Here is a 27,404-nt window from a genome sequence, read left to right as displayed (position 1 = left end):
TCACTAAAAACAACTGGATTGGTTATAACCTAGAGGACAGAACAGGTAGAATAATGCAAAAACATAAGAATAATTGCAAAGAAATAATTTCTTTTTGTGTGTTTGATATAGATGAAAGCAGCTGTAGACATTTAGAAACCGGGAGGTGCAGTTTTAACAAGCACTTTTTGGCACAACACACTCAAACACCAACAGAAATAAGATTACAGACTTCTGGCTGTATTGATAAGTCATACTTTTAAAAGACATTTCAGTGCACCTTCTTGTAATACTCTCATGTAGCAAATGAGTCTGTATCTGTATTTTCACTACAAGTATTACTTTTTCCTTTTTTTTTTTTTTTTTAAGTCTTTGACTGTTAAAATTACACTATTTTTTTTCAATAGTTAATTCACATGTTTATTGTTTCTTTGTTGTTGTTTTTTAGCCCAAGCTGTGACTAATGTCCACAATAATATATATATATAATTGTTTTACATATATTTGCCATCATCGTCACAATTTGCGAAAGTTAGAACACTTTTCAGCGTATTTTTCAGCATCGTTTCTGCCAGATTTTTACTGCTCTTATAGGGATTTATTTTCTTTTCTTTTCTTTTTTTAGTGTATATTGTATTCATTTCTATAGTAATGGTCCTGTCTCGCTCTGTCCATTGTGTTTCTAAACTTCTCCGCGGTACGTGAACGCACCATTTTTGCGTTTGTCGTCATCAGGGAAGCTTCACTGACGGTTTTGTGTTTTCAGTCAGATGCTGTGCACGAATGTGTCCGTTCAAGTGGTGAGAATTAATATTGTGTCATTGTTTGGTTACACGTAGGTGGCGAGTGTGTACGTGAGCTCTGGTTTGAAGTTAAATTGTTGGTCTGTTTTAATATTTTGCCCAGTATTGGCTCCCAGGAGTCCTAGCTAACGTGAAATGATTTGAGTGTATGCTAACGCTAGCTAACGTTAGCCTCTCCTTCCACTTGGCTGAGTAAATGTGTGGTAGCTAACGTTACCATTTGGACTGAGCTTTGTTCTCTGCTTGACTGTAGACCTGCTGTCTCTCAGTCTGATAAATGGCACTATAAAAAAAAACAACACATTTTTAAAAGGCCATCTGCCCTCCTGAGAAACAGTATTTTTATTAAATACTTAGTTATGTCTGTAGTCATTCTATAAAACTGTTACCTTGATGTCTGTCACACCATGACCAATATCTTGTTTGTTTTTTCCTTTTTATTTCACAGAGATGTCTGCTCTTTCTTCAGACATGGAGGCTCAGAATTCAAACCTAACCTGTGTCATATGCCTGGATCGTTTCCGCATCCCTGTCACCATCCCCTGCGGTCACACCTTCTGTAAAAACTGCATCACCATTCACTGGGACACCAAGAGCAAGTCAGACATTGGCCCTCAGTGCCCCATCTGCAACGAGGAGTTCCCCACCAGGCCCATTCTCAAGCGAAACGTGTCCCTATCGGTCCTGACCGAGGCTGCCAACAGCACCAACCCCTCCTGCAGAGAGTCGCTCATGAGGGGAAGTGAAGGGGCCAGAGCCATGCTGCTGTGTGATCGTCATAAAAAGCCTCTGGTTTATTACTGCAGGCAGGACAAAATGTCTGTGTGCTGCGAATGTGGTATCTCAGAGTGTGTGAACCATGAAATGGTCATGTTGGAGGCAGAAAGGGAAAATCAAGAGGTAAATGAACACATTGCCTTCACAGGTGCTTAACTGGGATGTAACATGGATTGTTACACCAGCTGGAACACTGTCCAGCATCAAATGATACATGATTGTGACTATACAAAGCCGACTGTCTCACTGTGATGTGTTTTTTGTTTTTTTACAGCTGCTGCTGGAAAGGAAGAGTAAGGAGGTGGACAAACTCATTGAAGAAACACAGAAAAGCATAAATGACTTGGCCGAGAATATCAATCAAGCTAAGGTAAACGCTCAAGCCTATTTGAAAGTATCAGAAAGACTTCAGAGAAAAAGTCAGCAAATTGTAGAAACCTTAAATTGGTCTTAAATAGGATAGGAGACACTATTAACTGTGTATTCACAAATTCACCAGTGCTGAGATGTTGAGATGTTAAGGTACCTGGGCACTGAGATCAACCACCAGCTGTCCTGCACACATCATGTGGACAGGGTCTACAAAAAGGCCCAACAGCACAGGTTTCATCTGAGGCCAAAAGGTCTTAATACTAGACAGGATGTTCTAACAGCAGTATACTGGTCACCGTGTGAATCAATCCTCACAGTCAACATATCATCAAGGTGCAGCTTCCTCACAGTGAAAACCAAGAAAAACTTCACTGCAGTCTTTAAACATGCAACCAAAAACACTCAAACCCAACTCTGACACCTTCACAATCTGGCAGTGAAAAAGAAAGGCAGACTCCATCACTAAGGATGCTTCACGCTGCTTTCATCTTTGTGGTTCAGCTGCTCCCTTTAGGTAGCTGTTACAGAGTATCTCTGGCTAAAAGGAGGAATTTAAAAATATTCCCTCTGCAATACTAATTTAAAAGAAGACCAAATAGACTGTCACTACTTTTTGTGCTAGCTTTTATGGGTGTATGTTTATTGCTGTATGTGAGCTCTAAATCGACTGTTTTCTATCATTGTGTGTATTTATGTATATATGTACGAGGTTTGTCAGAAAAGTTTCAGGACTGGTGTCACAAAAGATATATTTCTAATCTAAACTAGAACTGTCAGATGAACAGAGCATTGTGAGCAGGCGCGTTGTCATGGTGAAGCAGCCACGACTTGTCCTACCACAACTCTCGCCTCTTCTAACGCACTGAATGAAGCAAATGCCACAGGATCTCTTTGTAGACGTGTTGGTTGATCGTCTGACAGGAAAAACTTGCAGTTTGTGGTTTGAGTTTGAAAAATGTCTTTCGTGACACCAATCCTGGAACTTTTCTGACACACCTCGTATGTTTTTATTTAAATGCTAATTGAGGGGTTTTTTTCTTCTTCCATCAACAGGTGACTCTTCAGCAGACTTCAACTTGGGTCAGTGTCAAATTCTCCACCCTGATGAAAATCCTGGCTGACAAGCAGGAGGTGACAGAGCTCTTCATTAAGGAGCAGCAGGAGGCTGCCATCACGGAGGCGGAGGCACGACTAGCTGAACTAGAAGAGCGCTCCCAGATACTCAGGGAGAGCCAGGGCCAAATAGCAGCTCTACATAACCTCTCTGATACGGAGCTCATCAGGGTTTGTACCTCTGACTTCATGCTATCTTTAGATTTGCTTGTTTGGAGTTTACACACTCCTGAAAGGAGAGCCAGACTGTGAGCTCTGAATTGACCAAGAGCCGAGGTAGAACTTACAGGAACTTTGTGCTGCTTGATGGCAGCAGAAGCATTTTTATTATAACTTGACAAGGTTTAATTTAAAAAAAAAAAAAAAAATCCCATTTCTTACTGCTATATTACACTACACCTTAATGTGGAACTTCTGGCCCATCAGACACTGATAAGACTTTTCTTACACCAGCAACCAACTTTAAGTGGACCTTGTGTCATGTCTTTCCTGTAAATCAAATGCAAGAATGCTAAATGTATGTGTTACTAGTGGTGTGACAGTTTAACCCTCTGAACTCCAAGCAGTTTCTGGACATTTTAGTTGCTCCTGTCACATTTTTACTCACTGTGGGCTCTTTTTTTTTTTTTTTTTTTTTTTACTGCAATATCATGGACCATACCTCTGTGGAAACAGCAAAGCCATAGCTAGAAGTGGGGAGACCTTAGAAGTGTCTCTTCTGCAATATAACACATATTAGGACAGACATCATAAAAAAGAAAAAAACCTTGAATTTCTTTAATTATTTATTTTACAAAAATTAAAATTAAAATAAATACCAATGATACATACAAACAATATTTTACTACTTACATTTTTAATATGCATCTCCTCTCAGTTGCTCAGTTGCAGCTGAAAGTTTCCTGAATTTTTGGTGATGTGATCGTTTGCTGCAGCTGAGTCACTTGATGGCTTCACATTTGTCCCGAGGAGTACAGAATTTCTTAATTCCTTACAAAATGTAGTCCTCCGGCTTCCTCCCACAGTCCAAAAACATGTTGAGGTTAACTGGTGATTCTAAATTGTCCATAAGTGTGAATGTGAGTGTGCTTGGTTGTCTGTCTCTAAGTGTAGCCCTGTGATAGACTGGTGACCTGTCCCGGGTGTCCCCTGCCTTCACCCTAAGTCGGCTGGGAAAGGCTCCAGCCCCCCCTAAGCGGTGTATAGATAATGGATGGATAGTGTGATTTTGCTAAAATATTGCTATTTTAATCTTCAATTTGGTTAGTTTTCTTGAGGAACTGCACACATGTTTAGCTCAAAGGCCATCAGAAACTTGAAAATCCAATGAAACTTGTTCTGTTTATAAGGTGACTGGCAGGTAAATTATACAATTTTGGGGAAGACTTTTAAACCAGCTGACAGCTTGTAGGGTTCAGGGGGTTGAAATAGCAAAATGCTAATAGAGAATAACATGTACAATGTCAGTTCTTCAGAGCTTAGGTAAAACAACCATGTGGATACAACCCAAATGAGTAGATGCATTGGTTTAGTCAGGTAGAGAAAACACATGATTAGAGAATCGTGTCACATCACTTTATTGCAGCTTGTAAGCCAATAATCAAAAGCCCTGTGGCTCGCGATTCACTAGACATCTTTGATGATAGAAACATCATTCAGTGCAGCTCCCAGCTGTCATTCGTGCTAACAGGCTGACAGCTTTATCAGAAAATGTTAATTAATTTTTTTGCCCTTGAGAGAAAAAATCAGTTTATTGTTTTTAAGGAGAGACAGAAAGATTTATCACCACTTCTTAAACTCACCGTTTAAGTTGCACAAGTAATCAATCAGACTGTCAAACTTCATCCACTCAACACAAGACATATAGTCAGTGCAATACTGAACAATGTTGTTGCACATCACAGATTTTCCTCATATGGTGTTAAGTCATCTCTGAAATGCATTAATCTTCACAGGAATCATTGCACGTAGAAATCCCCCGTTTCAAGGATATTCCCACAGAAGTAACGCCAAACCTGCAGGATCGATTAAACGGCGTCACAGATGTCCTGTCCCGAGTCTCTAAGCTGGTGTCGGAGGACCTGGACAAAGCTGTGAGCACCGCCGTGGGTCACGACAAAGACGGTAACCTGCCCTCAGGAGAGACGCTCCCTCTGTAGCCAGATAGCTTGGTTTGGCAGCAGTTTATCCATCACTGTCTGCTTCGTGTTCTCATGCTTGTTATTGGTCTCCAGGTTCCCCTCAGGATAAGAGGCCAATACTGGCTGTTGTTCCCAGTCCAGCTGCTCCGTGCCACCCTGGTGGGAAGGAGGGCCTCAGCGCTTGTAAGTCAATTTATAATTGAGGACCTGTAATGTTCTTCTACCATGTTCAAAGTTTGATTTGACACTTCTCAGTTCCTGCTTTGCTTTGTCTGATTCCTTTCTGCCTCCTTACAGACCGATGCTCTCTGACTTTTGACCCTCGCACGGCCAACGCACACCTGTGTCTGTCGCAGGAGAACCGGAGGGCGGAACACCTGACGTCCGGGCCACGCCCCGTCCCCGCCCATGAAGCTCGCTTCGATCACACCTGGCAGGTGCTCTGCTTTCAGGGCTTCACCCATGGACAACACTACTGGGAGCTGGAGGTGTCCAAACCCTGGGCCTACCTCGGGGTAAGACATCATGTTGTGGTTGTATACTGTGGCTGTGAGGATGAATCACGAAAGCCCTGATATTCACAAAAAGCCAATTTGAGCATCTAGACTCTATAAATAATAACAACTATAAATCCTGAAATCATACAATTCACATTGAAACATCTCAGAGCTGGCAGAGGTTGCTACTTCATTTTCTATAATCAGTGCAGCTTGTTTAAAAGAGAAGTCAGCGATTCTGGAGAAAGACTGTTCATGTTTTACCTCAACAGTCAAACAAACAAACAAACCTCACCTTTCAGTGCGTCTTTAGAAACCTCACCTCACAAATTCTTGTCCATGAATCGCCAAGGCAACGGCACTAACAACCAGGCTGATGTTCCAGCTGTATGCAACGTGGAAAGGCATGTCTCTTTCATATCATAGCACTACGTTTTAAGTTTGTGTCCTTTTTGAGCCTTCCTTTTTCGTTGTTTCTCAATCATATCCCCTTCACAATTCCCCCCATCCTGTGCACAAGCATGAGTGCCTCCTGCTGCTTGTTGGCTGTAATAGTGTCGTAGAGCTGTAACCATCAATCAGTTAGTCGTCAACTGTTAATTACCAGCTTTTTTTTTTTAATAAATAATTGGTTTAATAATAATATCTGTGCAATTCTCTGATTCTAGCGTGTAAAGTGTGATTATAATAATTAAACATAACAGTAATGATTAGCTGCAGGCAGATAGTGTTGTGTGGATCAGTCTGACACACTTTGTTTCCACATTTACAAAGCCAGAGCATACAAATATTTGATATCCTTTCGGTGCATACGGAGAACGGACAGCAGGTGAGTCACTGAATTTAACAAAACTGTATTGAATTAGAATCACTGATTTCCCATTTAAGTCTATAGCCAAATAGTTAGTTTAGCTTTGAATGACAGACTTAAAAACTAAAGTAACTTAAGAGTTCTGCCTGACACACACACAAAAAAACAGCCCAAAACAAATTTGACTTGCCTGTGGAATTGTTTGTATTGCATTTCTGGACGATACATTTTAAAAGTTGGCTTTTTCATGAACATTGGGGTTGCTGTATAACAAAGAAGTACTTTAGTTGTTTCACAGAAATTTAATTCAGAACAGATAAAGTACAGCAGGTCTTTTGAGCTACATGCTAACATCAACATCCCACCGTTGACAAAGCTGATGTCACAGAGCTTACTGAGTTTAGCATGTTTACACTAAACACTAAGGTTGTTTTCCAATACCCATACTGTATCATATGCCAGAACAAGATGTATTCTTTTCCAATACATAGTATATTGAATGCAGTGTTGCCAGAAATAGGTTGATATTGTGGATATAGTCGTCCAGGAAGTCCTACTATATCTGCTCTCATTTTGCTAGATGCAAGCCAGCGTGCTTTTCTTGCCATTCTGACCTACAGTCCTCAGCACAGTACAAATATGTCAGGGTGTTTTGTGCAAATAAAATAGGCTTGAATGGCCGAGAGCACACAGAGAGATGACAGCTCATTTCGCACTTCAGACTGCAAACGATATGTCAGCAAGACTGTTGAAGCTTAGGGCCAAGGATGCCGCTATGGCTCACCTGGTTGAGCTGGTGTCCCATGTTCAGGGGCTATAGTTACCCGACGCACAGGTCATGAGTTTGAGTCCCGCTCATGGCTCTTTCCTGCAGGTCCTTCCCCCCAGTCTTCTTCCCCACTTTCCTGTCCTTTTTTTGGCGGCAAAAAAGCCCAAAAATAACTTTACAAAAAAAAAAGCTTATGGCCTAACACTGTAATAAATTAATATGTCCCCGTTGTATGAATACTGCAAGTAACAGTACATACTTTGTTAGGAAAAGAAAAAAAAAAAGGAACTTAGTCAATTTTTCCTGAGGCTATTGGTTCTGCAGGTATTATGACATAAACCAAAGTGTCAACTAAGAAGGACAAATGGAAATTTAGACCTGTTAGTACCACCAGAGGTAAAGTAAGGGATCACTGAAGTTCACAGCAATCCATCCAGTGGTTTGAGACACATTTCACAGTCAAATTCACAGATGGTTTTGCTAGAACAACAAAATTCACCTTAATCAGTAGGACCTCGTCACCATGGATACTGATGACAAGTTCCATGACGATCCAGTTCAATTCAACTCAGTCGTTTTATTGGCCCAAATGGGAAGCTTTTTTGCAATCAGGCTACAAGATACAAACATCCTACATACATAAAATACACACAAAACAGAAGTACAAAATGTTAAAAAAACATAACCATCCAGAAGTTGGTGAGATGTTTTAGTTTGGGCCAAAATCAGACATGACAGGACAATGACATTACCATTCCTAGTGTTGCTGTGTCATCAACCAAAATATAATCCTAGTAGAACTGTGTACTTAATCTACCATTCATCATCTTACCTTTTTGCAAAATTGTGTTTTTCACAATAACGACTCCAACCACGCTGTAGCTGTAGCTGTGCCTGCACAGATGGTCGTGTCGGTCTGTTGCTGGCTCTCTCCAACGCTCTGTCCAGATTGAAATATGCCAACAGCTGAAATTTTGTACATGCATTCGTGATCCTCATAAAGCAACTCAAAGCTGATGCTGCAGCTATTTCATCCTCTGCCCCACCTCTTGTCAGGTGACCTACGAGACCATCCCCAGGAAGGAGAAGGGCAAGAGGTGCATGGTGGGTATGAACGAACTGTCCTGGAGCCTGCAGCTGGACGAGCATCAGCTCAGCGCCTGGCACAACGGCCGGAGGGAGACCCTGACCGGCCACTCGCAGCACAGCCGCATCGGCATGCTGCTGGACTACGAGGCGGGGACGCTCACCTACTACGGAGACGGGCAGAACAGGCTCCACGCCTTCCACTGTGCCTTCACCCAGGAGCTGTTTCCCGCCTGCTGGATAGGAGAGGGCGTCAGCATCACCCTCTGCTCCACATGAGCAACTCACAAAGGAGGTGAAGACGGGAGCTGAGTTATAGGAAGCACTACAGACCGTGGGCACAAGCTGACTCAACATAGAGGACCCCCCTGCCCTAACCATTTAGCAGCTTTTTAAAGTCTTTTATTTCCTCTTTTACAACAGCTGCCTTCCTATGTTGTTTTAAGCAGAAGAACCGCCTGTGATGGGCTTTACTTCCCCCAAAACCTGCCCCTTGGCTTCGATTTATTCCTGACCACAGCTAAGGAAGTGGTAACTGCTCCTGAAGGGCCTTACCATTTAAGTTCACACTGCTTCATTCTGGTTTGTTTTCTCTTTAAAGTATGTAGAAATTAATTTTCGAGAGAAGTCCGCTTTCCGACCAATCTCAACTAGTCATGTCAGAACTTTGTACTTTCACAACAAAAAAAAATAGTTTTTAGTGTTGCTACTGCGAGACAATGAGCACTTACTACAGGTGGTTGAGCTGACAGGCAAATGACTCATCATGAACAACACTGACTCACAACGATCGACACACATGCTGGATGAAGAGTTGCTAATATCTGAGTGACCGCTCAGATACAGAAAACAAAAGTGTTCTTTTTTTTTCCCCCAGACTTACGTAATGACACGTGTTTGAATGATGAAGTTACTGAGGAGCAGGTGAGTGCATCAGTAACCGTGGATCCATCGTGTTGTGGTGCTATGACTGAACAGACTCCTCCTGCAGTGTTTTAAGTGTAATAGACAGATGTTGGAGTGGCAATCTAGGACTCAACCGTAACAGGCTGACAGGACACTGCAAACCTTTGTTGCTCATACGGTACATTTGTCAGATTAACTGTGCCTGACTCCAGTATACTTTAAAGAAGTAGAATTCTTAAGAGAAGATGGATGGCTTTCTAATATTTGTATGTTCAATGGAAAGCCTCATGTGTTGTTTTTACACTTAAGTTTTAGTAGCGATGAAAGAAAGTGTTCTAGCTTCATGCTTATCATAAAGAAGGAGTGGCATCGATCTAATGAGCTTCTCAAGATGTCTTGTACTTTCACATTTTCTGCCAGAGCTGGTGCTCAATCCTTCCCTTTAAAAAAAAAAAAAATCAGTGTGGTTCCTTTAATGTGTGGATTGAAGCTCCACCTGTTCCACACAGTACATGTCCACATGTAGGAAGTCAAAGCAGCAAAGATAAAGGGAAATTTTTCTGTATTACAAAAAGCCACATCAGGCAAATCCTCCTGGCCATGCTTGAATTTCAAAATTGAACCTTTTAAGTCCAACTATGTAGGCCTTGAGAAATAAAAGCTAAAAAAAAAAAAATGCTCAAGCATGCCCAAACCTCTGTGCTTTTCAGATTTTAGTAGCTTTCGTGCGTGTGCAGGACTCGGCCCACAGCCAGATGTGAGCCAGTGGGTCATGTGTCCAGGACAACAAGCTGCTGCTCCAGTTGGTGAGACTTTGTCCTGTTGAATCCTCCCACCTGTTGCACTACAAGTGATGTGGGTGAAACGAAAATGTTGTGTTGCTGCTCACGACTACTGAGAATACAGAACTGAAATGGAGCAACATTTTATCATCTTGGGATCTTATTATGAATGCACAAATGGTCCTGACTACACGTCAGGCTAAACCTGTGATGCTGACAGTGTTGTGCTGGAATCTGCTGTACTGTCCAGATGGTCTTAGCAGGTTTTTTTTGGTGCCAGTTTTTTTTTTTTTTTTTTTTGAAGATCATGAGCACTTACAAATCATAGTTGTGAACTTTGGTATGCTGAGGTACTTGAGGCTCAGGACATCATGCATCAGTTTTTGGGAAACTGCTGTGGATTTGCACAAGTTGAATTAAAGTGCAGACGAGGACTACTGACTGACTGAGAAATGACAAGCACATTTTCAGTCTTTTTGGCCTAATGGCATAAAAAAAAAAAGAATCATCACCCCTCCTGCTGACTCTGGAATACATTTGTCAAATATGGTAATGCACTATTCTGTGTTCAAAGTGGACATTTAATACCCGTCAATGTGTGACAGCAATACTCTGTAGAAAAAAAAAAAAAAAGACGGACAGTTCTGTTCCACATGAATCATTTAATAAAATCCTATCCAATGCACACATGCATTAGTTGAGATCATGCTTTGTTTTCTTACTTGAGCCATTTTACATTAATTATTCAATAAATTAGTTTGAAATAAATACAGAGCTTTATTTGTATTTTACACACAGCCATAACAGAGCAAACAGGAGCCCGATGCATAGCATTCTAAAAGTGCAAAGAATCAGCCACGGATGTGCCACAGATACAGTATATAGATTAATGACCACAGAGGAAGGAAGAAAGAGTAGAGGCTCAGATACTGAGGTGCTCAGATCAGATCGAAAGACGGACCTCAAACTGGAGAGTTAAGATCACAACCACGGAAAGTAAAAACGATGAGAAACTGCTCTGACGGTTCTGTTTGTATCTTTAATGGTAGAAATGTACATTAGGAGCATGGAAGGTGAAGCAGGCTGGCGGTGAGTCTGACTGTGTTTTCTCAAACGTTCAGGAGCATGACAAAACAGTGAGTGACATCATTGGGTCTGCTCTTGCACATTATAAAGATAATCCGTCCTGGCCGACTGTCCCTGCAGGCCCCCCCTCGCTCTCTGCTCTAATCCAGGATCAGGGATTCACTCGACGCCGCTCTAATCTTCGTGGTCCTCTCGTCCACAAAGCAGACCAGACCACCCTGCAATCTGCTCTCCTTACAAAAGCTATTTATTCTTAAGGTTAGTGTTCTTGAGAAAATATCTCATTTTAAAAGTCTACATATTAAAAGCCTGTACACATAAATCATAGAAAAATAAAAGACTGCATCCAGCTCTTCTCAGACAGGTTAGCAAAGGAATTATTAGACTGAGTCAAGTTTAATACACAGTCATAGAAAATTGTAAATGAGCTTCACAGCATCGCTGAATCTAAAGTTTAAGGTGGCGTATGATTCTTGGGACACTTGCAAGGCGAGAAATACTAAAATAGTTAGTCAGGTTACAGTTTTTGTCAAAAAGCCCCAAAATCCTGACCACTTTGGCCTCAGCAATCTTCTCTCTGTCAAAGATTGCTACCAATACTTCTACTCTGCTACCATCAAGTAAAGGTGCTTCTGAAGAGAATGAAGCTGATTACAAGATAAGAATAGTTACAAGGAATGCAGAGGGTATATAGACTGAGGCAGGAAAGCAATGGAATGAGAAGACTTAAAGGGGATGAGGGGACTAGGAAGACAAGAAGAGGGGATAATGTTAAAAAAAGAATACTTTGTCCTCCTGATGCCCAGTTAATGGAATGAGAAACGAGGTGGTCCAGTAGGATGGAGGATACAGGAGAACAAGAGGAGGGAGGGCGAGATTAAGCAGGTCTACTGGTTCTTCTTGTCTTCTGGAGGAGAGTAGGGGGGAGGCTTGTCCTGCAAACACAGGAGAGGTATGTTCTGAGACAACAGTGCTGTACAATAATCTGTTTTCAGGATGTAAAAGAGACACTATGTCGATGTGTCAGTAAGAATGCACCACACCCATCAGCATCCTCTGCAGCTATCAGCATGTGTGCTGTTGCTCGCTGTGATTGGCTGAACCTGTAATGCTGCAAAGAAAACTATCCTGACATCTGTCCAGAGGCTAATAAAATAAATGCTGCCTTTCAGCAAACTGAAACAGCTGACATCCGATGATGAGCTGCACAAATGCTTCTTTTCACTATCAATAATGTTCTAGTTTTTTTGTTTTTTTTAATGACAATTAAAATGTGAGAAAATCCTGAACCATTCCTCCCAGGGAGCCCAGTGTGATGTCTTCAGGTCGCCTTTTTATTTGAACAAAACTCCAAAGGACAAACACAGTCAGTTTTTACAATCAAATATGAAATGAAAAAGCATTAAAATCTTCATGTTTAAGAAGCTGGAGTCTGCAAACTAAAAACAATCACTGATATAACTGATTACCAAAAGTGCTGGCATTTAACTTTCTGTCCATTAACTAACCAACCTAATGTACCTGCAGAAATTTAGCAAATAAACTGCTCTAAAAATCTCTCGACTGTATACTCTTTGTATTACGTCCAAAATTAATTCATTCTATTATTTCATAATTAACATTGCAGTAAGAACACTATGAATAATGGCTACAGAGGGTTTTTCCTGGCCTTGGGGGGGCGACTGCACAACATTAAGCATGATCAATCTGGGCACAGTAAATGCTGAGTCTGTGGTACCTTATCTAACAGAAATCTATATATTTTCCTGTTATTTCTGAGCATTTGCTGGACAAAATGTCTGTTACACGTGAGTAAATGATGCTCAAAATAACAAAACTGGTTGTTTTACTCCCAGTTCTTATGGTTTTGGAGGTCAGGGCTCCAGACCAACCAGTAGCACTGGTGGACCAACTTTCTTACTTGGTCACACCTCCCCACCTGGTCAAAGGCAAACATATGACTTGTTGAACATTTTCTTAAGGATAGACACTACAATTTACAGATGTTCCCTAAACGCCCCACGTTGGAGGCTGTGGTAGCTGCTGTTGGTATCTGTGGTGTGCTCTGACAGGTGTGTGACCAAAAATGACCTTAAAAATGGTAAACCAGGGTGTTCTCATGTCAGATTTGTCCAAAATGAAATGAGTGATTTTTACTTTTTTTTTTTTACATGCACCCTTTTCTATGAGCGGAGAAAACAATGAATGAAGGTGTGCTCTGTTTTACATTTTTAAGCATAAATATCACAGTTCACTGAAGTTATTAAAGTATTGCTTTCCACCACTGAGGTTAACCCAGCAGCTTCCTGTGCCGGTTCCAGCGACACTAATACAGCTTCATGATCATTGTGCATTCCCACTATTGCGACCGCTTGAAATTTTAACTTGCACATTCGCAAATATCTGGAGCCCTGGAGGTACTGCCTAAAACTCCTCCATGCGGAACAAAAAGCTGTTGTAAAACAGAGATGTGGAGGGAGGCTTACCTGTGGCAGGTACACATGTGTAGGAGGCAGTGTAGCACAGCTGGCACTCGCTGCTGCCTCGGCTGCTTTGGCCTCCGCTGGGAAAGAAAGGGAGAGAAGGGAGGGGGCATTAATTAAATATGGGCTTTGCTGTTAATTCCTGGGATATGTGAGACAAACAGGGCTGATCAAACTGCAGGGCCGACGGTTGCTGGTGCAGCGAGGAGGGGAAAGGGAACGGAGGCAAAATGAGATATGAGAGCGAGGAAGCAGAGGAGGCAACAGTGCAACCAGTTGCAAACAAAGGCATCATTCTGTGGCCTGAGGAGTGACACAAGCTTTATCTGAACTTCTGACATTTAAAAAAAAAATAAATAAATAAAAAATCTGTTATATACTTGAAATCAGATTTACAATCACAACAAAACAATAGCTCCTAAATACTTAAATGTTAACTTCACTTACTAGTTTAGTCCTACCTCTTCAACCCTAAAAGACCCCACAAGTAGTGTGAGCTCACATTCTTATCATACAGTACAAGCTGTGCTTCAACAAGTATTTTGTTGAATACATTTGAAGTATATTGCAATTCATAGTGTCCCTCTGATGTACAGTCATTTAAAAACCATTCCATAGAAATTGTTGACTTTTTTTTAAAAAATCTGGGTCACATAAGCACCTGATTCTCTTTTTGAACAGAGCCAACAGATACAGAAGAACAACACCACAAAGAAAAATTGCTTCTTCAATCAATATTCCTTCTGTGAATAATAAAGTACACCTCTGGCCTCAGAGCTAGTATTGCCCCTTGAACAGAAATAACTTCCTGTAGGTATTTTTGCATAACTGTCCCCCAGTTTCTTACATTGGTTCACTGAAACTGTTCCGCTGCAAGATGTTTGCAAATCTTCTCACAACATTTCAGTGTAATTCAAATCAGAGCTTTGACCACTTCATTCCATAAACCCTCCATTTCTTCTTTCTGAGGCGCTCCTTGGATCTGCTGTTTGCATTATCCTGTTTAAAGGCCCACCTCTGGGTCAACTTAACCTTCCAGACAGATGGCCTCATATTATCTTCAAGCTCTCTCTGGTATGATGCAGGATTCACTGTTGAATCAGTAACTTTAAGTTTCCCAGCATCTGCAGCAGTGAAAAAACTCTAAACGGTAACATTTCCACCATCATTGACATTAATTGCCATTAATGAATTTCCCTTCTGGGATAAAAAAAAAAAAGTATTTTTCATTTCATTTCATCATGCTGCCCAACTGGTTTGAGGTTCTTGGGTCAGCACCAAACAAGTCGACTGTTACTGTGGTCAAACAGCTCTGTCTGTGATTCATCTGTCCAGAGTAGCATTTTGACACCAACTTTGGTTTGTTTGAGACTTCTTTTTACATTAAATGGTCAGCTCTGGGGCAGTGAGTCCTGAACACAAGTTTAAATAAGTCAAGTTCCACCTGTCACTCCCTTAAGAGGTTTTAAACATTTTGCACCACATCTGGAACGCCTAATTCTAATTGTAGGGCTCTGACGGTGTAATAAACGTAACATTTGAACTGTGAGAATTACTACAGAAGGTCAACTTTGTCGTATTTAGGTTTACCACCTTCACCTGCAAACATTTGCTTGTCTAAATATGTCAAAAAGCCAACAATTCCCATGACTGTACTCTTCATTAGACAAAACATATCAAAGGCGTAAAATAAAACGTCTATTTAATTACAGCTGCATTCAATTTACACAAGGCTCTTCTATAGTCCATGCTGGTTCTGAGGAACAGCTTAGTGGAATTCTTAATGGAGCAAAGGCTTTGTTAATGTTTTTAATTCCACTTGTGCGTTTCCTGCTATGACAGCTCAGAATGGCTGCTGTTAAAAAGGCCTACTTAATTACTGCACAGCCTTACTCAACAGAAACACTGCAGAATAATTACAAATGAAGGTCCAGTATATGGTTGTATTAACACAAATATAATAGAAATCATTTGGTTAAATGTTTGCAAAAATAATCAGCCACTTTACAGAATTGAAAATATATTAAGATTTGGTTGAGGCTGCACCTGCAGTGACTGCTGGCTATCATCAGCTAGCTGACTCACCTGCTGCTGAGGAGGGGAGGTCTGGGTCATGGGGGGGCTGCTGACCCAGAGGAGCAGAATAAGGAGGTGGAGGTATGTAGGCCGCAGAGGCATCAAACGCTGGAGGGTTGGGGTAGAAGCCACCTGGATTGCAGGAGCAGAGAGTTGCACGTTACACAGGCTGCTATAACCAGCAGGAGACATGAAGGAGGTTTCCACATGAAATTAAAGTGATGATGATGATGATGATACAGTAATAGTGGCGTTTATCACAGCTCCTACCTGGGGGAGGAGGGTTGGGGTAGGAGTAGCCAGGGGGAGGTCCTGCAGGGTACATTCCATTGGCGGGGGGAGGAGGGTAGGCATAGGCCCCATTCGCCATGTAGGGGCATCCACCGAAGCCAGGAGTCACAGGCTGACCTCTGGATGCTGAAATATAAAGAAGGGACAGAAGAAGATCAGCTGAAGATGTCTGTAAAATAACACAAGTCTTATGTCACTTTGTTTCCATACCCTGAGCTGCAACCTGCAGCATGTACTGCCCGAACTCTATGGCTCCCCCAGCAGCAAAGACAAGCTTGAATGTAGCGGTGCCCTCCCAACCACCTGTAATAGACAGGACATGTAGTGAGTGAAAAACACAGAATCCTGCATGTTGACACACCAATACAACCTAAATGACACACGTGTGACATTGTGTTTGAGACGCTCATGATAAATTTGAACTAGTTCCATCTTTTTTTCTACAATGTGACTAAAAATGTAATGCCAATCCCAAAATTATCTATGCCCTTTCTCAGTAATCAGTGTCAAAGTGTTTATTTGCCACCAGATCAATCAAAGGGTTCTTTCCATTGCTAACAGTCTTTCTGCATGTCTCCTCTGGGATTTTGTTACACTCCTCTTTGTGATGATCTCCAGCTCTTTGAGGTGTAGGGCTTCCTTGCCATCACTCTGGTCTTCAGTTCTACAGATTCTGGATGGATTCAGGTCTGGACTTTAACTGGGTCACTCCAAAACGTCCATATTGTTTCCTGTTAACCATTTTTTTTCACCACTTTGGCTGCATGTTTCAGATCATTGTCTTGTTGGAAGGTCCACTGTTGCCCAAGGACAAGTATTTCTGCAGACTGCCTGATGTTTTCCTCTTATTGTGTCACTTCTAGCTTCCTGCCTTGCCCTTTGAAAATTTTCACAGTATGGAACTCATTGTACTGTTTGATAATGCTTTGCAACATGGCCGCTGGCATTTAAAAACATTTGGATAGGCTTTACAGCCTTTCCCCGTCTTGTGAGCAGCCACACTGTGAAACGCTCTCTCAGTGATGAACCCTAATAGCACTTTGGTTTTAGCCACGATTTGTAATTGACTAGTTAATAACTAGGTAACAACTGTATGAGCTGCTCTCAGTTTATAGCCATTTGGAACAGTATAGAAGCTGCATTTTTTTCAAAAATGTGCAAAAATTTCAATTGGGGAAAAAATATATGACATTTAAAGTAAAAAATAGATATATTAGAAAAAGCACATAGAGGTAGTTACAATTTATCAATAACAACACTAACACAATGTCTTACTGTCTTTTGTGATCTGTTTATGTCATTTCTGGCCAGAAGAAACCACGTGATCAAATAAAAATTGACTATCGATGAAAATTTGGCATGAGTATGAATAGATTGAGGCGTAACTACACCAGCATACAAACATACACCTACCTCCAGGTTCTGCGTTGACGGTGCCCTTGATGTAATTGGCCCCTAGAACCGGTTGTTTGACCTCACAGCCCTTCATCAGGTAGAAGGGCATCATAAAAGACTGCAGTGCATCTCGCCCTTTAGCCAGGAAGATCACCTGGGAGAAAAAAACAGCAGTTAACACCATGTTGACGCTCTCTTGAACTAAAACAGCGCTCTAAACTTTCTCTCGTTGACCTCAAAGCCAAACCTAATAGTGTCCATTAGTGAAATTCTGCAGGTTGTCGTGTACTTGGTGTCAACTGCGTCAGCACGAGGCTGGGCTACATGAAGACACGTGGTACTCACCCTGTATGGAGTCAGGTAGATGCTGCCCTTCTTGCTCTTTCTGAAGGCTTCAGGCAGACTGTCCGCATCACAGAAAACGAGCTCCACGTTGTCATAGTTCATCAACAGACTAATGACAGAAAGACACACGAGACATTACATCGCCTGAATCGCAGAAGATCATTTTTTAAACAGAAACAACCAAATGTCACATTACGTAATGGCTTCAATGTACACAAAAACAAAAAACCTGTTCTGTTCGCTTAATAATAGCTCAAGTCCCACTTTCATAATCTTTGACTAAACAGCTTAAAAAATGAGATCATTGGGTTATTGTGCAACTGTCCAGTTACCAAACATGGCTCATCAGTTGCTCTCAGTGCATAGTAAAAGGATTAGGCTTACATGCCATCTAGTGTCAGAGCTTACTACAGGTTCTGGGTTAGTTGTAATGGGTTTATCATTTCTAGAAGAATCTGTCAGTGATGTAAACTCATTTGAACTGTGGTGATTTGCTATGGATGAAACAAAACAAAGCTTTGATAACAGAGCAGGCCAGAGTGTAGATGGTGAAGGCTATGCAGCAGCACTCTGATGTATGCTATGCTACTGCTGCCACAGGACTAAACACCGTTGTGTCCTCGATACGTGTGAGTTAATGTAAGATTTATAATATTTATGTAAGCACATGTGAAGCCTGAAACGATGATATAACAGGCTGAAGGCCATATTTGGGCTACGAATCCCAGACCCGGTTCTGGGAGAAACGACGCGAATATTCCATTAAGAAACATGGCGTTAGAACAATTAACGGAGCTCTGCTCGTCAGGCAGCATTTAGGGGCATGTTTGGTGTCGCCTTGCTCTCATGAGGAGCCACCCTTCAATTCGGCTTTTATGTCATATGTCATACTTGTTGAAATAAATTTATACTCGAAAAAATGAAACTCCAACGACTGCCACCTCACCATATTTTTGTTACAGTAAGCTAGCAGACGCTTAAAGTTAGGATTTCAATGGAGTTAGTTTACTTGTGCGTGTGCACAAACCTAGCTAGAAATGTTAAATTAGCGGCGCTGCTGCTATGTTAAAGTCTAAATCATCACATTATTATTAAATGAGTCTGGTGTTGAATTCTCCCCGAGGACAGCGTCTAACTTGTCCCGGGTCCGGTTAACGGTCACCGCCGGCTAACCCGCCCGCCAGCTAACGTTACCTCTCGCTGTTGTTGATGATGACTCCGCCGGACTCCGAGTGGTTCTGGTTCAGAGTCATGTCCTCGGGGCCTCCACGCGATCTCACGGCGAAACAGACGACTGCAGGCTGTGTTCCTCGACCACAAACCGTGTGTTGGGGCCTGTCGGCAGCCTCAGCGGTCTCTCCCTCGGCTGGTAGCGGTTGTTGTGATGAAGCTGCTGCTCTGCTGCACCTGCTCTTCCGCCATGCGTGGGAAACGCCCACGGAGTGACGTCACCCAGCCTCCAAACCACTGTGTGTGTTTGTTTGATGTTCATTTAACGTTGTTATGATGTATTTTACAAACAGAAATATTTAAGATAATATAGTCAGTTGTCTCTGGATAAATGAGGTTAAACAATGTGTGATGTAAGAAAAGATTCCACATGTTTCTATAAGTGATGCAGGATATTAACATTTCTGCTCAATGCTGATATCCAATATGACAATATCTGATATGGCAGATAAACGATATTACCGATATGAAATATGGATATTTATAAAGATAATAATGCAATTTAATCCTGATATATCAACAGAAGAACTTTTAGAAACAAATTTGGTGCAACCCACTTTTATTATTATTTTTGGAACACTGAAATCTAAGGTTACGTTTTAATGACAATATCTCAGGAACTGTTAAAGATAAAAGCCAGTTTTTCTTCTTTCTCTCTTTTTTTTTTTTTTTTTTAAATTGTTGCGTCTCATCATTTCATTGATTTAGTATTTGCATTATTGGACAAGTAGATCAAATATAATGAAAATGAATTAAAAAATATATTTTGTGACCAAGCCTTCCATATTAATTGGTATTCTATGTCTTGTTTTGTATTATTGTGACATGCAGCTACATATGGTTCAGAAAATGTCACTAGCTGACTTCTTCATTATCAGTATTTTTGTTGATGTGTGCTCTAAGATAGGACTCTTCATGACAGCTCTATTTTTTTATATAAGGCAAACTGTACTATGATACATGCATGATGTGTGTAGACTTTACTAATCCTAACCCTAACCTCTAGACTCAGTCATAACCTTAATCCTAGCCCAATCTTAACCATAGCCTAATCCTAGACCCCAACCTTAACCTAATCCTTAAAACCCAACATATCCTAACCCTACCCTAACCCTAGCCATAGCCTAAACCTAACCATAACTCTAGCCTATCCCTAAACCCCAACCTTAGCCTAATACAAAACCTAATCTTAACCTTAACGTCATCCTTAATCATAACTTAATCCTAACCCTAACCACAACCTTAGCTCAACTCTTACCATAACCTTAGCCTAATTACACTCCATCCCTTCGCTTAGTCAGCACCTTAACTTTCAGTTTAGCCTATTCTAATCTTAACCTAATCCTAACCATTAATCCCACTCACTCCCCAACTCAAAGCTTGAATCTAAAAACCTAACCACACAACCAAAAACCCCTATTAAAACAAACACCTGATACAACTAACAAGAATAACAACTTTATTATCCCTACCTACAGAAAACCCCACAATTAAATAAAACCATAAACCTAATCTACCCCACCTCCATCGAAACCCAAACAAACAACAAACAACTTTTCTTCAACTGAGACCAACACAAATCAACAACGCTAATGGAACTGGAAAATCTGGAACACAATTCCTAGAAGGAAACAATAAGACACAACAGCAACGGAACCAGAAAATCAAAAACCCAACCCCTTTCAGGAAAACAATAAAACACAACAACAATATGAATCAACAACAATAATGGAACTGAAAAAAAGTCAGAAACCCAACCCCTTCGGGGAAATGATGTGACACTGACACTGACATGACATCGTAACTAGAGAGCTACTGGCAACGTGCGTCGGCCAGTGCATTGCCTTTGGCTCCCCATTTCAACTGCCTAGTCGATGGACAAAACAGGGGGAGCCATCGAGAAAATGTTCCCAAACCTAAACAAAATGCATGTGTAGACTTACATTTGTACCTGTGGAACAGTGTGTACACATGTTTAATGCATTTTTACTTTAGATTTATACCTGTAGTATAGTAGGTTCTGATTAAATGCCGTTACTTCCTCTCAGCAGTGTGAATCTTACCCATTTAGTGGGCAGAAGACCTGCTCGAGATGAGCAAACAGTAAGTCCAAAGGTTTTAATGGTTTGTAATACAAACAAGGCAGGACAGTGATAACAGTTGTTTAAAAACATATGATTCCTTGTGCTTACCTAGTTCTTAATGTCTCTTCCAGTAAGTGATGGCGTTTCTCAGAATGAGTCAAGGAAAGGAGGGTGGTCAGGTTGCAGGAGTACCCGCATGCTTGTGCAACAAGATTGCAACAAATTCAAAGCGTAGGTTGGCAAACAATACTGGAGGTCTTTGTCTGTCTGGGCCTCTCTTTGTGTCTCTGATCCACACACACTCTGGCAGTATTTGGACAAATGATAGAAAGAAGGTAAAGCAGATGACCCAAAGTTTTTAGTTGAAGCTGTTGGTTTACTTGTAAAAACTTTCACTCTCATGCACAGAATATATGCAACTGCCCTCAGTGTCGACCTTTACATCTGTCATGTTGTACTATTACACCAAAGATGTGTTCAATCAGTTGATCAACTCAAAATGCAACTGCTTGACAACTGATTTATCACTTTAGTTAAATTCTGAAGTAAAAATGATCAAGATTCACTGGTTCCACCTTTCACATTTTGTAGGTAAACTATTAAATAATTATTTAAGAACATCACCAGGGTGGCTGATAATTTAGTAAGCAACCAGATAATTCACTGAGTAACTATACTTTTATATTTTTAAAAAGTAATTACATCGCATTACATTACATTAAGGCAGAGTTGTTGTATTGAATTACATGAGTATATTATTGTAATGTGTGTGTGTGTTGTGTGTGTGTGCGTGCGTGTGTGTTATTTAAAAGTAAAGTGAAAATGAATAATATTGTTGAAGACCTTCTGTCTAATCCAGTATTGTTGTGCTTGTTTTCTTTTGCTGTGTTTATTTTATGTGAATGCTCCAAAAAGTAATTCAAGAGTGTGTCTGCATGAAAAAAATAAAATAAAGTTAATTAATTATCGACTTAGACCAACCTTTGAAGATGTAAACATTAGAAAAACTAATTGGAGTTATTTGGCTTTTTAAATGTTTGTCACTGAAAACTTATATTTTAAATGGTATGGTAATTAACTACATAACACCTAAAAATCCTTTTAAATGATGTCGAAATAGTCGTTGGAAGAACTCAATTTTTTCATGAGTAATCAAATAAAAAACTTGTGTTTATGCTACCAGTCATTAAATATTTGGCAATTGAAAATACTTGTAGATTAAAGTCAAAGTTTTCATAACTCAAAAAATATATATATATATAGAAACTGTAGTGTTACTTTTATATTCTATTGAACTCAAACACACACACACACACACACACACACACACACACACACACATATATATATATATATATCTGTTTCTATATATCTGATAACCTTTCTACATGTGTTGGTTGACAGCAACATGGTGCGTGTGTGTCTACATACTAATATGAAGATCTCTATATGTTTTTTTACAGACACAACACAGAAATAAATATGGAGAGCCAACAGGTAGAGATGAATATAGAGATAGGCTGGTCTGTAAATACATTAACGCATTGTGTAGTGGCCATAATAGCTTAATAGAGTAAATAAACTCCCTTAAGAGACACAGGTAGAGCTAACAGCACACCACGGACAGAGTACTATGGACTGTCTCATATTACAAGCAGCTCCATTATCTCACACAGCTGCAGTTCATTGTGCGTCATGTGAGATTTACAGTGAGGGTTTAGAATTAACCCTGTTATCTATGGTAATAACACTAACAGTAAAGTAATAACAGCCTGGGCAACAACTAGGAATGCAAAACTTGAACCAACAAAGTGGGAGGCCCTGAGGTGAAAAGCAGTGTGTGTGTGTTCGGCTCTGTGGTGGAGGCCTGTTATTTTATATTTAAACACAATGTAGGGCACCAGGAGAAGAAAAAGTCATAAGTCACAGTCATTGATGTTACCACCTTCTTCAGGAAGTGATGACTTCCGGCTGCTGTGTGATTGCTCACCGAAACACAACGCACACACAGCTTCCTTATGTCGCACATACAGAGCACAGCAGCTCCCCAGGCAGGAGGCTGCTCATCACATATTAGCATCATAATGTCGGATCAAAGTGAGTCCACCAGCACAGGAGACAACCTGCTGCACGCATCTGAACAGGTGAGAACTACACCACGCTTACATATTGATGTGTTCATAATAAACTCGGTGTTTGCTGCGTTTTGTCTCTCTGCTACTAACTAACCACGTAGTTTACGTGGCGATGGGCTTGATAACCAAATTCATGGTGTCTTTAAATATCTCTACTTTGGATTAGAGTTTGAGTTTTAATTTGTCATTTCCACACAGACTTACCAGTAGTTTAACCTTTTTTGGTTCTTATTTACTTGGTGAAATCTAAAAAACCCCCACACCCACGTATACAAATTTGCAACAGGGTTAAAAATTGCATCCAATAGCTGAGTCACTGTTTCCAAATGGCTATTTCAAGATGCTGTGACTATGATTCACAATGATTTGGACGTATGCTTGGATCAGGTGATCAGAAAGAAGCATATTTGTCACTGGACACAAACATAGAGTGTGGCAGCCAACGAATGTGAAAGAGACCTCAGTTTGGTATTTGTGCTACTACATGCAAACGTCATGAAAATGTTGTGTTTTTGTATGTATACGTGTGATGAGGTTGGGTGCAGGTGTATTTGCATGCTTATTTTTAGGCTGGGCGATTCCCATTCAGGTGATTTTCCTGGTTAGAATATTAAGTTGCTTGTTGTCTCACAAGTCAGTTTCATTATCAGCAATAGAGGAAGTCCCTTACAGAAGCAGGCCTTATCAGAAATTAATGTTTCTCGAGCCTAGCAGTGCAATATCTACAGAGGAAGATCTGGTCGTGAAGGGTGTCAGTGAGACGAGGGCTCCTTTAAATTCCTGTTTGCTTTTTTCAGTTTGATTTCACTGAGGTATTACTTCAGCAGAATGTTTTAAATCCTTGTATTTTAGCATCTTTGTCTTCTATTTTCCAGGAATCTGGTTTATCGAGACTTCGACAGGTAAAACACATCAGCTGCTGGGCAGGGCCTTGCATTTCCAGAAATTGCAGAAATGCAAATATGACTTTAGTGATATTAACTTCTAATTAGCACTAAACTCAAAAGACAGCTGAGACAGTTCGAAATATCACTAGTTTGTAGGAAAGCATTTGGTCATACATCAAAATACTGAATGACCTTTAACTTTGGTCTGACTATGCAGTTGCTTGAAAGTGTTAAAAATCAGGTTTTTACAACTCAAATCAAAAAACTGTTTTTACTTTTTTGACTTTCTCTCACATCTTTGATTTGTGGCAACATACTGTATCATTGGAACATTTATTAAAATAAAACCATGTGAGAAGTTTCGAGGGAATCACCCATAGGATGCATCCTGTGGGGACACTGAATGTAAAAATGTATAAAATGTTGTGCCAATCAATCCAGTAGATGGTATAATATACTTAAAAATACTAACCCTTACTGGATAAGTCAAAACTTTAATGTGCTACTGTTGGAGGATTGCATCCTCTGAGGACCATGACTGTGTCTCAAAATTTCATGGCAACTCATTAAAACTCAATATTTTCTGTGTAACTCATCAGAAAACACCCAAAATGCATTCCCAAATCGGCAACTCTTGATCATTCCTTAGAAAACAGTCAGCAGTAATATGACATATTCATGGCTTAAATAGGTTCCAACATGTCGCTACAAGCCACTGTTATGGTTTTTAGGTTCTGTTTTTTGCTGACTGTTTCTGCATTTCTCTTGAAAGTCACCCGTCCATGTTCGTAAACTGGGGATGACGAGGAAACTGAAAGACAGGAGGGTAGGCGACACTGCATGACCTTCACATTCCTCCTACAAATATCTGTGATTAGCATATGCATCAAAGGGAATCTGGAAGAAACCTTTCTGCTTGTCACCTTTAGGATTTTAAAGAAGATGAAAATCCAGAGGAGAAAGCAAGGAGACACAAGGAGATGGAGGTACCGTTATTCATTTACTACACTTTATATGAAATGTCATTTTCCAACCAAGTTTACACCCTCTCCTTTTCTGTTTGAAGCTGAAGCCTCTGTATAAGGAACTGCTGTACACCATCACACATAAGATGGGTAAACCGTCATCAGCTGAGGCTTTCACAGATAACCAGCTTCATCAGTACATCAAGGAGGTAAAAACCTTGATTTAACACCCAACACCAATCCTCACTCTGCCACTGTGTTGGTGTATGACTAATTACAGAGATTTGTGTCGTATCTACCAGGCTTTCACTATGACAGAGTCAGAGCACAGCAGTCTGATGGAGAAAGTACAGAGGACAGAGGTGAGAAAAGGAAGTCAGCATTTTTGTTCCAACAAAGACCCCCAACTTCTATTTTTAGTCTTCATATGATGATGATGTTAACTTTCCACCACCTTTCCTGTGGCAGAAATTATGTCATCGGCATGTTTGAGTCTGCAGTACTTTACATAGTTATAACCAGAGCGTCTAACCACTGTAACTGTCTGACCTGTACAGCCCCCAGTATACTGTCTGATGGCCACCGTGAAGGAAGCCACAGGAATTCTGGGAAAAGACGTCAGCGGTGAGTTGGCAAGACACTTGGCACTCTTCAATGATTTAATAATTTAGACTCATTTTAATTCCCTTTTTTTAGCCACAGTGTGTCTAATGCTTTTTCATTCAATTGATTGGTTGGTTCCTTTGTGGCTTTGGGCCACAGTGCATATATACAATTAATTCAATGTACCTCGATCAACCACAACAATAAAACCACTGACAGGTGAAATGACAAGCTTTGATCATCTCATTACAATACAGTGTTCTGCTGGGAAACTTTGGGTCCTGGACTTAATGTAGGTGTTATTGTGACACATCCACCGACCTGAATATTGTTGTCAACTAAGCACAGCCCTTCATGACAACAGCACTCCAGTACACAGCAGCCTCCCTCTGCCGGACAATACAACCTGCAACGCCCCAAAAACTACTCTGAAGTGGCTCGAGGAATCATGACGAAGTCCCCAAGGTGTTGACCAGTCCTTCAAACTCCCCAAGAACCCAATCCCACTGAGCATTCGTGGGATGCACCAGAACAAGTCCAATCCACAGACACTGTACCAACAGCCAATAGAACCTAAAATCCACTGCCGACATCCTGATGCCAGACACCACAGGACGCCTCAAGAGGTCCAACCTGTGTCTTATTGTAGAAGTTATTATTTATCATTGAACTCCATATAAAGTGCAGTCAACAGAAAAAGAAATCTAATCAATATTTGGTGTGAGCACCCTATATCTTTGAAACAGCACTCCTTGTACTTTATACATTTGTTGACAGTTTTTCAAGGAACTTGCCTGGTAGGTTTTTCCAAGCATGTTGGAGAACTTGTCACAGTTCTTCTGTAGATTTGGGCATCACAGTATCTTCTGCCTCTTCATGTGGTGACTCCCACAGAGCCCTGACCTCAAAAGAGCTTGGTGTTGCAGGACTCCTTGTTTTGGTGACTGAACTTAGTTCTCTATGACTCTGACTGTATGTTTGGGCTTATTGTCTGATTTCAGTTTGAGAAAATGAATTTGGGACTGATCAGATTAGGGATGCACAGTGGTCGGTATCATCATCAGACAAAGGCTTTACAATGAAATATCAGCACTGGCCCAATATTATATAGTGACGGACAGATAACTCCTATCAGCCTAAAAGTTTACAGTTTTGTTTGAAAATGTTTCACAAAAACAAATATGACATATTTCACTCAAAGTCAGCTGGGACAGACTCCAGCCAATATGTTTATCCTTAGATCAGACATTTCTCTAATAGCACTACATGGTGGATCAGAATCTCAAATTCTAAAGCACTATAAACCTTTGCAAATAATGTATATAAAAACTAGATGACCTGCCATGACGTTTGGTACCTCATTTATCTTCATGATTGGTCCTGGTGACTTTAGGACCTCCTGACTTTTTATCCACCATCCACAGCACCTCACAGATTTCTTTTATCCAGTGAAATATTTTACTATTTACAGCAAAAAATCTTCCATTGGCTATTGGACTGACTGGCTACTGGTTTAGTTACCAATTTTAAAATAGCAACTTGTAAGGAAAAGGACAAATTGGAATAATTCAGAGTAATTTCATTGTCATTTTATACCAGTTTTTCTAATACTTTGGTTAACAACTAAAAAGCTGAAAGCACATACAGAACAGCCTTATTGAGCCACTAGCATGTCTATAGGGTCCTACTCTAGTTCATAGATATTCCGTAATTAATTTGTTTAACAGAAAACCCCTTTAACCATTTCTTTCCTAGAGCAATGATTCTGCTCATTCTGTGAAGGGAGTA

General features: G+C 40.6%; 3 protein-coding genes across 4 annotated transcripts in view; 2 read left to right on the top strand and 1 right to left on the bottom strand.

The window, feature by feature from the left end:
• Positions 1-735: 735 nt before the first annotated feature.
• LOC103359111 (tripartite motif-containing protein 65) lies at positions 736-10,721 on the top strand. Its single transcript, XM_008284328.1, has 8 exons — positions 736-779; positions 1,231-1,682; positions 1,834-1,929; positions 2,985-3,215; positions 5,000-5,168; positions 5,279-5,368; positions 5,483-5,700; positions 8,319-10,721. The coding sequence occupies exons 2-8, from the start codon at positions 1,233-1,235 to the stop codon at positions 8,625-8,627; spliced, it is 1,563 nt and encodes a 520-aa protein (XP_008282550.1). The 5' UTR covers positions 736-779; positions 1,231-1,232; the 3' UTR covers positions 8,628-10,721.
• wbp2 (WW domain binding protein 2) lies at positions 10,684-21,203 on the bottom strand. Of its 2 annotated transcripts, none has more exons than XM_008284329.1 (9): positions 21,135-21,203; positions 18,907-19,179; positions 17,713-17,821; positions 17,386-17,521; positions 16,183-16,275; positions 15,952-16,098; positions 15,691-15,813; positions 13,609-13,685; positions 10,684-12,057 (listed from the first exon to the last, which is right to left on the bottom strand). In XM_008284329.1, the coding sequence occupies exons 2-9, from the start codon at positions 18,963-18,965 to the stop codon at positions 12,010-12,012; spliced, it is 792 nt and encodes a 263-aa protein (XP_008282551.1). In that variant the 5' UTR covers positions 18,966-19,179; positions 21,135-21,203; the 3' UTR covers positions 10,684-12,009. The 2 variants fall into 2 exon arrangements, with proteins under 2 accessions (XP_008282551.1, XP_008282552.1); XM_008284330.1 differs by lacking the exon at positions 21,135-21,203 and adding an exon at positions 20,946-20,963.
• Positions 21,204-23,039: 1,836 nt separating this feature from the next.
• unc13d (unc-13 homolog D (C. elegans)) overlaps positions 23,040-27,404 on the top strand; it is a 17,984-nt gene continuing 13,619 nt past the window's right edge. Inside the window, exons 1-7 of the mRNA XM_008284325.1 lie at positions 23,040-23,170; positions 24,037-24,063; positions 24,821-24,874; positions 24,978-25,034; positions 25,115-25,222; positions 25,316-25,375; positions 25,571-25,637. Coding sequence (XP_008282547.1) covers positions 23,045-23,170; positions 24,037-24,063; positions 24,821-24,874; positions 24,978-25,034; positions 25,115-25,222; positions 25,316-25,375; positions 25,571-25,637 — 499 coding nt within the window. The 5' untranslated portion in view covers positions 23,040-23,044. The remainder of the gene's footprint in view (positions 23,171-24,036; positions 24,064-24,820; positions 24,875-24,977; positions 25,035-25,114; positions 25,223-25,315; positions 25,376-25,570; positions 25,638-27,404) is intronic.

Source organism: Stegastes partitus, unplaced genomic scaffold (assembly GCF_000690725.1).
Source record: "Stegastes partitus isolate 25-593 unplaced genomic scaffold, Stegastes_partitus-1.0.2 Scaffold354, whole genome shotgun sequence".
Lineage (NCBI taxonomy): Eukaryota > Metazoa > Chordata > Actinopteri > Pomacentridae > Stegastes > Stegastes partitus.
The sequence above is the reverse complement of the archived record's forward strand: the minus strand, read 5'-3'. Positions and strand labels throughout refer to the sequence as shown.

What these genes read in the sequence shown, in the direction of transcription:
- LOC103359111 (XM_008284328.1), top strand. Translation starts at nt 1,233, where the DNA reads ATGTCTGCTCTTTCTTCAGACATGGAGGCTCAGAATTCAAACCTAACC. An exon ending in CAGAAAGGGAAAATCAAGAG is followed by an intron (nt 1,683 to 1,833) that starts GTAAATGAACAC and finishes GTTTTTTTACAG; the next exon opens with CTGCTGCTGGAAAGGAAGAG. An exon ending in AGAATATCAATCAAGCTAAG is followed by an intron (nt 1,930 to 2,984) that starts GTAAACGCTCAA and finishes TTCCATCAACAG; the next exon opens with GTGACTCTTCAGCAGACTTC.
- wbp2 (XM_008284329.1), bottom strand. Translation starts at nt 18,965, where the DNA reads ATGACTCTGAACCAGAACCACTCGGAGTCCGGCGGAGTCATCATCAAC. An exon ending in GCTGCAGGTTGCAGCTCAGG is followed by an intron (nt 16,099 to 16,182) that starts GTATGGAAACAA and finishes TTTATATTTCAG; the next exon opens with CATCCAGAGGTCAGCCTGTG. An exon ending in CCCCAACCCTCCTCCCCCAG is followed by an intron (nt 15,814 to 15,951) that starts GTAGGAGCTGTG and finishes CCTGCAATCCAG; the next exon opens with GTGGCTTCTACCCCAACCCT.